Source organism: Bos javanicus, chromosome 14 (assembly GCF_032452875.1).
Source record: "Bos javanicus breed banteng chromosome 14, ARS-OSU_banteng_1.0, whole genome shotgun sequence".
Lineage (NCBI taxonomy): Eukaryota > Metazoa > Chordata > Mammalia > Artiodactyla > Bovidae > Bos > Bos javanicus.
In genome coordinates, this window is record NC_083881.1 from 64,324,584 (window position 1) to 64,339,461 (window position 14,878).

The 14,878-nt window shown below is 41.6% G+C and overlaps 1 protein-coding gene and 1 pseudogene across 1 annotated transcript in view; one reads left to right on the forward strand and one right to left on the reverse strand.

Annotated features, from left to right (window-relative positions):
• SPAG1 (sperm associated antigen 1) overlaps positions 1–10,118 on the reverse strand; it is a 90,896-nt gene extending 80,778 nt beyond the window's left edge. The window contains exons 1-2 of the mRNA XM_061438355.1: positions 10,004–10,118; positions 6,557–6,698 (exon numbers count right to left, since the gene is read on the reverse strand). Coding sequence (XP_061294339.1) covers positions 6,557–6,696 — 140 coding nt within the window. The 5' untranslated portion in view covers positions 6,697–6,698; positions 10,004–10,118. The remainder of the gene's footprint in view (positions 1–6,556; positions 6,699–10,003) is intronic.
• On the forward strand, positions 97–1,398 carry LOC133260805 (protein lifeguard 4-like; annotated as a pseudogene).
• Positions 10,119–14,878: the final 4,760 nt, after the last annotated feature.

Consider the following 14,878-nt stretch of genomic DNA (forward strand, 5'->3'; position numbering starts at 1 on the left):
CTTTATTTAGAGAGCACGTAAACCTGTGGTTTGTAAGCTGGGTTCCACGGAGCCCAGGGGTTCCAAGGACATGTCATGACCCGCCTCTCTACAAGGATGAAGGCTGGGCTGCTGCTTTCCCCGAAACTTCCTCAATTTCAGCAGCCTCTACTTTCATCTGGTCTATGGAGTGTCACAATGAACGGGAGAAACAGGAGCTCCAAAGACACCAATTTCCATCACACACTTTAAAAGTTGAATGCATAACATTTTCTCTCCTCTTCAACACTCACATGTTCATTTTGTACATAAGGTAATTTTAAACTTATAAATGGAAATTCATTATTAGAGACAGGCAGAGAGTAAGACTTCGGAATTACTTTCCAATGAGGAATTTCTATCCTAGCTCAATTTTTTCCTGCAAGGGGATAGGAAGATAATGGCAGAGAAGAGTTTAGAACAACACACCTCTAAATTCAGCCACTCAAGGAACAGAATTCCTTCCTCACAGAGTCAGACGGAGACATCTGTTCCTTTTTGCTTGTTTATTTTTTTAAGGAAAATCAATCTTTTCCCTGTTTCTTGTGAATCTGCTTACTTTTAAAATTTTAGAGAAATAAAAATAAATCCCATTTTCAAATTAAATTTTAAAATATAATTCGCTTCCCTCCTCCTTCCGGTCCCCTGGCTGGGAAGAAGGGCTTTCTCCCTCCGCAGGGGCTGAGAGGGAGAGGTGAGGTGGCTCCCCAGCTGTACGCCCAGAGACCTGAAACTGAGTCCATCCTATCATCTTCGGTGGAAAAGGGGTTGAAAACCTCACTAGCTTGAATTTGGCATCTTTCAGTTAAGAGAAACTTGGGTTATTTTTTTCCGTGAAACCTTTCTAAGAAAAGTCTACAGCATCCTTTCTCTCCAAGTTCTCTTAACTACAGTGACATTGGCATTTTTTTTATACTTTGATTCTATACGGACATTTGTACATGAAAGTCCTGCCTTAATTTTGGTGTTGGCCCTTGGATCCTTGGGTTTGATTTTAGCCTTGACTGTAAACAGACATAAGCATCCCCTTAACCTTAACTGACTTGTGCAGTATTTCTTGGTTTGACTGTATATACTTTACAGTCTAAGAGAGATTTCAGCAAATTTGGAGCAGGACTGTTTGCTGGTTTGTGGATTTTGTGTTTGTCAGGAATCTTGAGGTTGTTTTTTTACAGTGAGACAGTGGAGTTGGTCTTGGCTGCTGGGGGAGCCCTTCTTTTCTGCGGATTCATCATCTATGACACACACTCACTGATGCACAGGCTGTCACCTGAAGAGTATGTATTAGCTGCCATCAACCTCTACTTGGATATCATCAATCTCTTCTTGCACCTGTTACGGGTTTTGGAAGCAGCTAATAAAAAGTGATTGAAAGCAGTATATAGAAACCGATTCCTTAAGTAATAAAGTTTGAGATATAATTGTTAAATACTTTTAAGATCTTATTTGTATGCTGTGTATTATAAAGTATAAATCTCCTTTGACTAGATTTTAATCTTATTTAGAAAGGAAAAAGTATGAAAGATAAATTACAGGGAATTATTCAGTATTACAATAAAATTATATTAAAATGTTAATGACATTTCATTACAGTATGATGCATTAAAAATTAAAAGTGTGAGGGAAGGCGCCAAGATGGCGGAGGAGTAGGACGGGGAAAACACTTTCTCCCCCACAAATTCATCAAAAGAGCATTTAAACGTCGAGTAAATTCCACAAAACAACTTCTGAATGCCGGCAGAGGACATCAGGCACCCAGAAAAGCAACCCAACTCCTCGAAAGGAGGTAGGAAAAAATATTAAAGACAATAAAAGAGACAAAAGAGGGAGGGACGGAGTTCCGTCCCGGGAAGGGAGTCTTAAAAAGAGAGAAGTTTCCAAACACCAGGAAACCTTCTCACTGCCGAATCCGTGCCGGGCTTTGGAAGCACAGAGGACAACATAACAGGGAGAAAAAATAAATAAACAATTAAAACTCGCAGATTGCGAGCCCTACGGTAACTCCTCCAGCGGAGAAGCAGCGCAGACGCCTGCATCCGCCATTAGCAAGCGGGGGCTGGGCAGGGAGGCGCGGCGCGGGCTGCATCGCTGAGAGTAAGAATCTGGCCTGAATACCCTGAGCACTATCTGAGCGAAATAATTTGGGCTAGCAAACCAGACTGTGGGATATCTACCATGCGAAAAGCCAGCCCTAACCTAAGACACCGCCAGCCCGCACACGGGACAAAGGACTAAACAGAGGTAGCCGGCTGCAAACCTTCCCCCTCCGGTGACAGGCAGCCAGAGCCGGAAGGGGGCAATCGCAGCCCCAGAGAGACATTATCTATAAAACTGGCTTCTTTGCTAACTAAAACTTCTTGGGGGTCTGGACGGTCAACATCTGCCTGAGAAGGTGCGCCGGTTTTACACCCAGATAACCAAGTGGCGGGGAGGCGATAAATCGCAGCATTGGCGCTCGCCAAACACCTCATCACCTGAGCTGCTCGGACCTGGGAAGAGCCCAAAACGCAGCCCCAACTGAGTCTGCGCCTCTGAGGACTACCTGAGTGCCTGAACCAGAGCGGCTTGGACCTGGGAGGTGCATGCAACCCAGGGCCAGCCTCGGATTGTTCCCGGCGGAACAACCTAGAGCCTGAGCAGTGTGGGCAGGGAGGCTACACGCGCCGTGAGCGGGGGCAGACCCAGTGTGGCTGAGGCACTGCGAGCGCACGCCAGTGTCATTTGTTTGCAGCATCCCTCCCTCCCTCCCCATAGTGCGACTGAACAAAGAGAAGAAATACAGCTCCACCCACCAGAACACCGACACAAGCTTCCCTAACCAGGAAACCTTGACAAGCCACCTCTACATACCCACACACAGCGAGGAAACGCCACAATAAAGAGAACTCCACAAACTGCCAGAATACAGAAAGGACTCCCAAACTCAGCAATTTAAACAAGATGAAGAGACAGAGGAATACCCAGCAGATAAAGGAACAGGATAAATGCCCACCAAACCAAACAAAAGAGGAAGAGATAGGGAATCTACCTGATAAAGAATTCCAAATAATGATAGTGAAATTGATCCAAAATCTTGAAATTAAAATGGAATCACAGATAAATAGCCTGGAGACAAGGATTGAGAAGATGCAAGAAAGGTTTAACAAGGACCTAGAAGAAATAAAAAAGAGTCAATATATAATGAATAATGCAATAAATGAAATTAAAAACACTCTGGAGCCAACAAATAGTAGAATAACAGAGGCAGAAGATAGGATTAGTGAATTAGAAGATAGAATGGTAGAAATAAATGAATCAGAGAAGATAAAAGAAAAACGAATTAAAAGAAATGAGGACAATCTCAGAGACCTCCAGGACAATATTAAACGCTACAACATTCGAATCATAGGGGTTCCAGAAGAAGAAGACAAAAAGAAAGACCATGAGAAAATACTTGAGGAGATAATAGTTGAAAACTTCCCTAAAATGGGGAAGGAAATAATCACCCAAGTCCAAGAAACCCAGAGAGTCCCAAACAGGATAAACCCAAGGAGAAACACCCCAAGACACATATTAATCAAATTAACAAAGATCAAACACAAAGAACAAATATTAAAAGCAGCAAGGGAAAAACAACAAATAACACATAAGGGAATTCCCATAAGGATAACAGCTGATCTTTCAATAGAAACTCTTCAAGCCAGGAGGGAATGGCAAGACATACTTAAAATGATGAAAGAAAATAACCTACAGCCCAGATTATTGTACCCAGCAAGGATCTCATTCAAGTATGAAGGAGAAATCAAAAGCTTTTCAGACAAGCAAAAGCTGAGAGAATTCTGCACCACCAAACCAGCTCTCCAACAAATACTAAAGGATATTCTCTAGACAGGAAACACAAAAATGGTGTATAAACTCGAACCCAAAACAATAAAGTAAATGGCAACGGGATCATACTTATTAGTAATTACCTTAAACGTAAATGGGTTGAATGCCCCAACCAAAAGACAAAGACTGGCTGAATGGATACAAAAACAAGACCCCTACATATGTTGTCTACAAGAGACCCACCTCAAAACAGGGGACACATACAGACTGAAAGTGAAGGGCTGGAAAAAGATTTTCCATGCAAATTGGGACCAAAAGAAAGTAGGAGTCACAATACTCGTATCAGATAAATTAGACTTTAAAACAAAGGCTGTGAAAAGAGACAAAGAAGGTCACTACATAATGATCAAAGGATCAATCCAAGAAGAAGATATAACAATTATAAATATATATCCACCCAACATGGGAGCACCGCAGTATGTAAGACAAATCCTAACAAGTATGAAAGGAGAAATTAACAATAACACAATAATAGTGGGAGACTTTAATACCCCACTCACATTTATGGATAGATCAACTAAACAGAAAATTAACAAGGAAAAAAAAAAAACATGTATCTATAAAGTTCACTAAAGCAAAGCACAGTAAAATGAGGTATGGCAATAAAAGGCGTTAAAAAAATAAATAAATAAATAAAATAAAATAAAATAAAATAAAATATAATTCCAAGTCCATACCACTTAAAAAGGCTATTCATAAAAAGAAATCTTTCAAATCCTTTCATCCCATAAACTCTCATTTTCTTTACTAGTCATTGATCAAATACAATTGAAAATGTTCTCATATGTTGAGAAAAACAAGAGAGAAAACAATGATATGATGAGGCTATTACCTCAACTCTGGCTGGGGACAAGCAGGACTGCTTAGGATGGGCAGGAGGCTAAAGGTGAAAGAAAAAGGAAAGGATATAGAGATAAAGAAGGGCATCAGAGGAAAGAAAAGAATCACTGCTGAGTAAAAGGAATACTATTGATGTCCTGGAAAGGGCAAGTTCATGCTCACAAGTGCTTCTGCAATATGAGGCTACCCTCCAAACGAAAATCCCTCAAGAAACACCACACAGGTGGCACAGGTTGGTATGCAGCAGGTCAGTGTTTCCCTTTTTAAAAAAATATTTGTTTACTTACTTGGGCTTCCCAGGTGACTCAGTGACAGGTTACCTCATTGACAGGTAAAGAATCTGCCTGTCAATGCAAGAGACTCGGGTTTGATCCTTGGGTTGGGAAGATCCCCTGGAGAAGGAAATGGCAACCTGCTTCAGGCAACCTGCGTCGAAAATTCCACGGACAGAGGAGCCTGGTGGGCTAGAGTTCATGGCATCTCAAAGGGTCGAACACGACTGAGCGACTGAGCACATTTGTTTATTTGGCTGCATCAGGTCTCAGTTACGGCATCTTGGGATCTTTGTTGCATGTGGGATCGTTCATTGTCATATACAGACTCTCTCTAGTTGCAGCACCAGGGCTTAGTTGCTCCAAGGGCTGTGAGATCCCAGTTCCCTGATCAGGGATCAAACTTGCGTCCCCTGTATTGAAAGGCACACCACTGGACCACTGGGAAGTCCCAGGTCAGTGTTTGTTGCAGAGTTCCCTTGACCACCTGCCTGTCCATCTTCCAGGGTGTTGTTAAAAACACATGTTCCTGGGCCCCGATCCCAATTCCCTGAAGCAGAATCTCTAGGAATGGGACTCTCAAATTAGCAATTTTTTAACCACCATATTTGGTGAATATGAAAGTTTGACAATCACGGCCACAGGGCTCTTACCCAGAAAAGGCCTTAATTCCCTGACTTTTGTTCCTACTTCCTGCTCCCACCCCACGGTCCATGTGACAGCTCCCAGTGAGTCACCCACCTTTGTTGGCAGGTAGTGTGAAGTGCAGAGAAGGCGATGGCACCCCACTCCAGTACTCTTGCCTGGAAAATCCCATGGACGGAGGAGCCTGGTGGGCTGCAGTCCATGGGGTCGAGAAGAGTCGGACACAACTGAGCGACTTCACTTTCACTTTTCACTTTCATGCATTGGAGAAGGAAATGGCAACCCACTCCAGTGTTCTTGCCTGGAGAATCCCAGGGACGGGGGAGCCTGGTGGGCTGCCGTCTATGTGGTCGTACAGAGTCAGACATGACTGAAGCGACTTAGCAGCAGCAGCAGCAGCAGTGTGAAGTGAGACAGTGCCAAAGCGCTTTATCAGCAGAAGCAGATGCCTCCTAACAGCTGCTTTACCTTTTCCTAGAAAATGGGAGGAAGCAAGAAAAATGCTCTCCTTCTGGGATACCGATTAACCTAAGTCTGGTGCTGGAAAATGTGGTTCAGTCACTAAATCATGTTTGACTCTGTGATCCCATGAACTGTAGCCTGCCAGGCTTCTCTGTCTATAGGATTCTCCAGGCAAGAATACTGGAGTGGATTGCCATTTCCTTCTCCAGGGGATCTTCCCAACCCAGCGACTGAACCTGTGTCTCCTGCATTTTCTTGCTGGAATTAAATTGGGCTAGAACCCTCCAAACTAACCACAGAATTAAAACCACTGTTTTGGAACCTAACATGGACAAAAACAACAATCTCAGTATTTGAAAATTTGCTCCAAAATTTCTAATGAGGCTTTGACTTTCAGAAGTCAACGATATAATTAAAATTGGCAGACTGAAACAAGATTTTTTATCGCTTACCTGAGCACACAAAGAATTTTTTCCAAGTGTTTAACATCTGAACATTTTTCAATATACTTGAAATCCAAATGTTCGACAGGAATTTTAAATGTTTTTGTTGTCCCGAAGCCCCATAATGATGGATAATCTTTGGTGGCCATAGCTGAAATGTAGTGTAGGAAAACAGTTACACATCTTATATAGTAAAACTCAATTTGGATAGTAGTAACCACCTAGGTACTTATGCAATGTTTATTTTTCATTTCTACAGAAAAGGAGATGGAGTATTTCCTTTTCTTAATGTGAACCATTTTAAAAGCTTTTCATTTAATTTGTTACAACATTGCTTCTGTTTTGGTTCTTTGGTTTTAAGACATCTGGGATCCTAGCTCCCTGATCAGGAATCAAACTGGCACCCCTTGCAAAGTCTTAACTATTGGATCACCAGGAAGTCCCTGGAGTATTTCTTCTAAGGAGGATGCTCATTGTAAACTCTGTCTGATAAGAACAGTTAGCATTCATGGGGCTAAATTACTCTCTACCACACATGGATTAGCTTCCTTAATCTTCACTTAAGCAAAATTGAAATGTAATGACAAAGCAGGATTTGGGATGTAGAGGAAAAATCTTTTCCCTCTACCAATTTGGGTTCAGTACCTGAGGCCTATAAATCACACTGACAAAAGATATTAACAGGAGAAAAGGTTTATTCTGGGGGCTTCACAGAAAAGTGAAAACTCAAACAGCTAGTTTTGGGAATTAATGTATCATTTTAACAAAGTGTGATAAATTGTGTAGAAATGATTAGACAAAGGAAAAAGGGTTTTGGCTTCTAGAAAGTAAATATATGGAAAAACTAATGGAAGATAAGAGTTATTTTAATGAGGTTTGTTTCTGCAGACTCACCTCAGTGCTGACTGTCTATCTGCTGTGATAAGGATTGTACTCCTCACCTTGGTATGAGAGGAGAGGAGGGAACACCTTCATAAAGGGAAATTTATGTCCTGCTTTTAGGCAGAAAAGGGAAAGGCAGAAAGAGTTTTTTCTGTGTCTGCTCTTATTTGCCTTCTGCTCAAAATAATCTTTATGCCAAAGTGGCCAACTTGGGTGTAGTGTGCATATTCTGATCCTCTTTAGTGCTCAAGCTGCTTTTTTAAGGTATCTTTTAACATTGATTTTGGTATCTCCTACTTTAGCTGTTGTGTTAACATCCTAATCATCCTTGATTCAGTACAAACATAAATAATATCCTTTCTGTAAATCTGCATCGTCTTCTTCCACATTCCCTGACTCCTTACATTCTCAGTTGCCCACTCCCATCAATGAACAGCTGCCAGGCCTAATATGTTCTAAAGGCACTCTGTACATACCTCTCTCGTATGTATAGCACATATCCAAATATCCAAATTCTATTTCTTTGTCTCTCTTCTAGATCGTGAGAGATCTTACCTAATTCATCTCAGAGCTTCAGAACTAACATAGTAAGTAGTGTCTTATATCCCTTAAGAAATACCTGCTAAACACAACTGAATTAGGAATATGATGGCCTTGGACAGTTTCACTCTACTGATATACTGCTAATGATAGTGTCAATAACAGCAACAAATACATAATTCTTAATGAGCTTTGCATATATTATTATTTTGTTTAATCCTTCAACTACTGTATCAAGTATGTCTTAAACAGAGAGCAGTAATAAGTTAACATTTATGAAGCTAAATTTCTATATGTCATGAATTATCTCAGTCCTCAAGACCACTTTCATGAAACATATTACTTCCTTTTTACAGATGAGGAAGGTGATATTTCAAGTATATAAATTGCATATGGTCATATAACTAATAAGTAGTGAACTGAAGAGTTGAACCTCAGGCCACTACAGAGCCCACATACTTAACTGTCATACAACTCATGAAATCAACTTAGTCAGCTGCAATCAGCATTCTTTTATGAGGTAGAACAGGAGTAAAATCAGACTACCTGACACAAACCATTACATACTGTTTTACAGAAACTTTTATTTCATGCCTATATAAACAAATGATAAATACAGGTATATATAAATGCACACACAAATGTGTATATAAATGTTGCAAAGTAAAATGTATACATTATGAGTTATATTGTCAAAGTTTTTTTTTTTTTTAAACACTGCACTAAAACACACTGGGTGATAAATTTTAAAACAAGTAGCAATAAGTCTAATCCATAAGGAATATTCCCTTCAGCATGCCTGCCCTCTGAGTCTGGTCATACATCATACGTCTGCAGAAAAAGGATGCACTGTCAGCGTCTCCATATTCCTGCTGGCTTTGACTTGGGTACAGAATATAGATGACAGTTTGTCAGCTTTTGAATGAGGTCCAGCGAAGAAGTGAGAATATGGCCTACCATACTAGCAGGGCCCAGTAGGATGGCCTCCTATCACAAGGGTAGCCTTAATGGTGGAAGTTACATGAAACCAAGTGAAGAACTTTAAAATTATTGATGCTGCCCAGAATAGAATGAGTTGTCTGTAGGAGAATTTTTTCCCAAGAGCTGGAGGATATTTGATGGGAGGATTTAAGCATCTAACGGGATTAAAATAGATTACCTTCAATTAAAGGAATCTTGAAACCCCTGAGGTTTTATGATTTGAATAAAACATAGTGAAAAACGTTAGAAATGATAAAGACATCTCTTACCTAATTAAGAGAATTTCAACGTAAACCCTGTTTTAAAGTTTCTGAGAATCTTTTTTGAGAACTTTTTTGGAGGACTGCGGTGGGGAGGATACACATTCTCAAGATCAATAAATGTTAACTCTCAAACTCCAAAACACAAGTTATACTTTATTTGCTCGTTAGAATTCTTCCACATCTGCTTGCAACTTGTCTCTGATTAGGAAAATTGTGGTCCTAGTTGGGGTTAACTTCTCCACCATCCTAACTCACATCCATTTCCCACATTTACTCATCAGTTTGTCAGTAATATCTCCAGCGCAAACTGCAATGCGCTAGTAACGGGAAAAACTGTTTTGACTTCCACCTTCGCACGTTCTTCCCAGCATCCACAAGGCTGGGCGCCACCTGCAGCCGGAGACGGAAAGGAAACGGCATCCTCCAGCCCGTAGCAACGGTTTCTATGTACAGCGCGACCGGAGAGGACAGCGGGCTCAGGGCCTGACCGCGATCCCGGAGCTTCTACAGCCAACCCCAACGGTCAGGGGGCACTTCAGGACTCTTATGAACAATTTCTCTCTAGTCCCCGGCGTTGTTCACAAGAACTAGTGGCTGCTACCAGAGACCTTGCCCCAACACCCGCCACCTTCAGCCCCGAGAAACAAAGGGCCCCAGTTTCTTTTCCCAACTAAGAAGGCGGTTCATCCCGCACTCCCTCCCCACCTCCGAGTCTATCTTTCACCCCGCCCTCCGGAGGGAGGGATTGCGATGGGGAGATGTAGTTTACTCCTGGCCGGCACATACTCACCTGGTTCAGACCCCAAGCCGTGCAGAGGACCCAGCCACACACCGTACCAGCCTCGCTAAGGCACCCGGGGAGGGGCGCGCCGCTCCGCCCCGCCCCGCCCCTGCCCACACTGCCCCTCCCCAGACCGAGAGCTTGAGGCGGATCGCCGCGGGCGGGGTTTAGGGCCTCTGCGTGACGACTGGCTAGTCTCCGGTTTGCATCCGCTGATTGGTCTTGCAGTCCCAGCTTCACTCAGACACAGAATTATTAAAGAGAAGTGAGTTGCAATTTCACGTGCTCTGGAATTTTCTTTTCACGCACACTTTATGGTTCTTTTCTGGTCATAATTGTGTACAGAAACAATCAAGCTGAATAAACAAGCAGGATAAACACTAACTCGAAAGTAAATAGACTGTTGGCAAATTAAAAACATCATTATCATCTTCATAAAGACATTCCATCCAAGAATATATAGATGGATTAGAAGTAAATGTGAAATCTTTCACAGAACAGATAAAGAAAAAGAGAGAGAAAAAAAGGATGAAAAAGTTAGGACAATGAGTTTAAACTAGATTTAAAAGATCTAGAGAGAGAATACAGAGATCATTTCAGTTCAGCCGCTCAGTTGCGTCCGACTCTTTGCGACCCCATGCACTGCAGCACTCAAGGCCTCCCTGTCAATCACCAACTCCCGTTGTCCATTGAGTCGGTGATGAAATCCAACCATCTCATCCTCCGTCGTCCCCTTCTCATCCTGCCCTCAATCTTTCCCAACATCAGGGTCTTTTCTTTTTAATTTTATTTTATTTTTAAACTTTACATAATTGTATTAGTTTTGCCAAATATCAAAATGAATCCCATCAGGGTCTTTTCAAATGAGTCAGCTCTTTGCATCAGGTGGCCAAAATACTGGAGTTTCAGCTTTAACATCAGTCCTTCCAATGAACACCCTGGACTGATTTCCCATAGGATGGACTGGTTGAATCTCCTTGCAGTCCAAGGGACTCTCAAGAGTCTTCTCCAACACCACAGTTCAAAAACATCTATTCTTCCGTGCTCATCTTTCTTTATACTCCAACTCTCACATCCATACATGACTACTGGAAAAACCATAGCCTTGACTAGACAGACCTTTGTTGACAAAGTAATGTCTCTGCTTTCTAATATGCTGTCTAGGATGGTCATAACTTTCCTTCCAAGGAGTAAGCGTCTTTTACTTTCATGGCTGCAGTCACCATCTGCAGTGATTTTGGAGCCCAAAAAAAATTCAGCTACCATTTCCACTGTTTCCCCATCTATTTGCCATGAAGTGATGGGACCGAATGCCATGATCTTAGCTTTCTGAATGTTGAGCTTTAAGCCAACTTTTTCCACTCTCCTCTTTCACTTTCATCAAGAGGCTCTTTAGTTCTTCTTCACTTTCTGCCATAAGCGTGGTGTCATCTGCATATCTGAGGTTACTGATATTTCTCCCAGCAATCTTGATTTCAGCTTGTGCTTCACTCAGCCCAGGGTTTCTCATGATGTACTCTGCATATGTTAAATAAGCAGGGTGATGATATACAGCCTTGAGGTACTCCTTTTCCTATTTGGAACCAGTCTGTTGTTCCATGTCCAGTTCTAACTATTGCTTCCTGACCTGAATACAGGTTTCTCAAGAGGCAGGTCAGGTGGTCTGGTATTCCTATCTTTCAGAATTTTCCACAGTTTGTTGTGATCCACACAGTCAAAGGGTTTGGCATAGTCAATAAAGCAGAAATAGATGTTTTTCTGGAACTCTCTTGCTTTTCCGATGATCCAGCGAATGTTGGCAATTTGATCTCTGGTTCCTCTGCCTTTTCTAAAACCAGCTTGAACATCTCAAAGTTCACAGTTCACGTATTGCTAAAGCCTGGCTTGGAGAATTTTGAGCATCACTTTACTAGTGTGTGAGATAAGTGCAATTGTGTGGTAGTTTGAGCATTCTTTGGCATTGCCTTTCTTTGGGATTGGAATGAAAACTGACCTTTTCCAGGCCTGTAGCCACTGCTGAGTTTTCCAAATTTGCTGACATATTGAGTGCAGCACTTTCACAGCATCATCTTTTTGGATTTGAAATAGCTCAACTGGAATTCCATCACTTCCACTAGCTTTGTTCATAGTGATGCTTCCTAGGGCCCACTTGACTTCACATTCCAGGATGTCTGGCTCTAGGTGAATGATCACAGCATCATTGATTATCTTGGTCGTGAAGATCTTTTTTATATAGTTCTTCTGTGTATTCTTGCCACCTTTTCTTAATATTTTCTGCTTCTGTTGGGTCCATACCATTTCTGTCCTTTATTGAGCCCCTTTGCATGAAATGTTCCCTTGGTATCTCTGATTTTCTTGAAGAGATCTCTAGTCTTTCCTGTCCATTGTTTTCCTCTATTTCTTTGCACTGATCACTGAGGAAGGCTTTTTTCTCTCTCCTTGCTATTCTCTGGAACTTGGCATTCAAATGGGTATATCTTTCCTTTTCTCCTTTGCTTTTCACTTCTCTTCTTTTCACAGCTATTTGTAAGGCCTCCTCAGACAGCCATTTTGCTTTTTTGCATTTCTTTTTCTTGGGGATGGTCTTGATCCCTGTCTCCTGTACAATGTCACAAACCTCTGTCCATAGTTCATCAGGGACTCTATCAGATCTAGTCCCTTAAATCTATTTCTCACTTCCACTGTATAATCATAAGGGATTTGATTTAGGTTATACCTGAATGGTCTAGTGGTTTTCCCCATTTTCTTCAATTTAAGTCTGAATTTGGCAATAAGGAGTTCATGGTCTGAGCCACAGTCAGCTCCTGGTCTTGTTTTTGTTGACTGAGGATAGGAAGTGATTAATTCAAGAAAATTTCCCGGAACTGAAGAGCTTGAATTTCCACACTGAGAGTATACACCCAACAACCAAAACAAGCAAAGAAAACAGATTCATACCAAGGCACATACTGCAAAATTTCAGGACACAGCAAAGAACATTCAAATTTCTAGAGAGAAAGTAGGTCACAAAGGATAAGGAAGAACGGTTTTGTACTTTCCCACAATAATACAGATAACTAGAACACAACAAAACATTTCAAAATTCTGATGTTTGCAATAACACAAGAAAGGTCATTTTAGGCAGAGAGAAACATGAGAAAAGGCACAGGCAAGGAGGTCCATTATCAGCTTGAAGAACTACAAACATCTCCTCAGAACCAAAGATTAAGAGGTGGGTTGAAGTGGTTACAGAGGAGGGAGAGGACTCTGCTTCTACTATTCCCAACAGTTTTTTACTTTATCAAAATGGGAGGCTACTGAAGATTTTCAGCAAGACAGAGCCGTGAAATTTCTATTTTACAATGATCCAAGTTGGGATGGGAATTCCACTGTGGTCCAGGGGTTGGGACTCTACAATGAGCAAGCTAAAGAGTATGGAAAACAGCGAGACCAGTAGCTGAGACTAATCCCAAGGCTGATACAAGACAGAAGAATGGTACAAAGAAGATCTTCACAACCAAGATAATCACGATGGTGTGATCACTCACCTAGAGCCAGACATCCTGGAATGTGAAGTCAACTGGGCCTTAGAAAGCATCACCATGAACAAAGCTAGTGGAGGTGATGGAATTCAAGTGGAGCTATTTCAAATCCAAAAAGATGATCCTGTGAAAGTGCTGCACTCAATATGTCAGCAAATTTGGAAAACTCAGCAGTGGCCACAGGACTGGAAAAGGTCAGTTTTCATTCCAATCCCAAACAAAGGCAATGCCAAAGAATGCTCAAACTACTGCACAATTGCACTCATCTCACACACTTTACATTAGTAAAGTAATGTTCAAAATTCTCCAAGCCAGGCTTCAGCAATACGTGAACCATGAACTTTGAGATGTTCAAGCTGCTTTTAGAAAAGGCATTGGAACCAGAGATCAAATTGCCAACATCTGCTGGATCATGGAAAAAGCAAGAGAGTTCCAGAAGAACATCTATTTCTGCTTTATTGACTATGCCAAAGCCTTTGTGTGCATCACAATAAACTGTGGAAAATTCTGAAAGAGATGGGAATACCAGACCACCTGACTTGCTATATAGGAAAAACTTGTATTCAGGTCAGGAAGCAACAGTTAGAACTGGACATGGAACTACAGACTGGTTCCAAATAGGAAAAGGAGTACGTCAAGGCTGTATATTGTCATCCTGCTTATTCAACTTACATGCAGAGTACATCATGAGAAACATGAGCTGGAAGCAGCACAAGCTGGAATCAAGATTGCCAGATGAAATATCAGTAACCTCAGATATGCAGATGACACCACGCTTATGGCAGAAAGTGAAGAAGAACTAAAGAGCCTCTTGATGAAAGTGAAAGAGAGTGAAAAAGTTGGCTTAAAGCTCAACATTCAGAAAACTAAGATCATGGCATCCGGTCCCATCACTTCATGGCAAATAGATGGGGAAACAGTGGAAATGGTGCCTGACTTTTTTTGGGCTCCAAAATCACTGCAGATGGTGACTGCAGCCATGAAAGTAAAAGATGCTTACTCCTTGGCAGGAAAGTTATGACCATCTTAGACAGCATATTAGAAAGCAGAGACATTACTTTGTCAACAAAGGTCCATCTAGTCAAGGCTATGGTTTTTCCAGTAGTCATGTATGGATGTGAGAGTGGGGCTATAAAGAAAGCTGAGCGTAGAAAAATTGATGCTTTTGAACTGTGGTGTTGGAGAAGACTCTTGAGAGTCCCTTGAACTGCGAGGAGATCCAACCAGTCTATCCTAAAGGAAATCAGTCCTGACTATTCATTGGAAGGACTGATGCTGAAACTCCAATACTTTGGCCACCTGATGCGAAGAGCTGACTCATTTGAAAAGACCCTGATGCTGGGAAAGATTGAGAGCAGGAGAA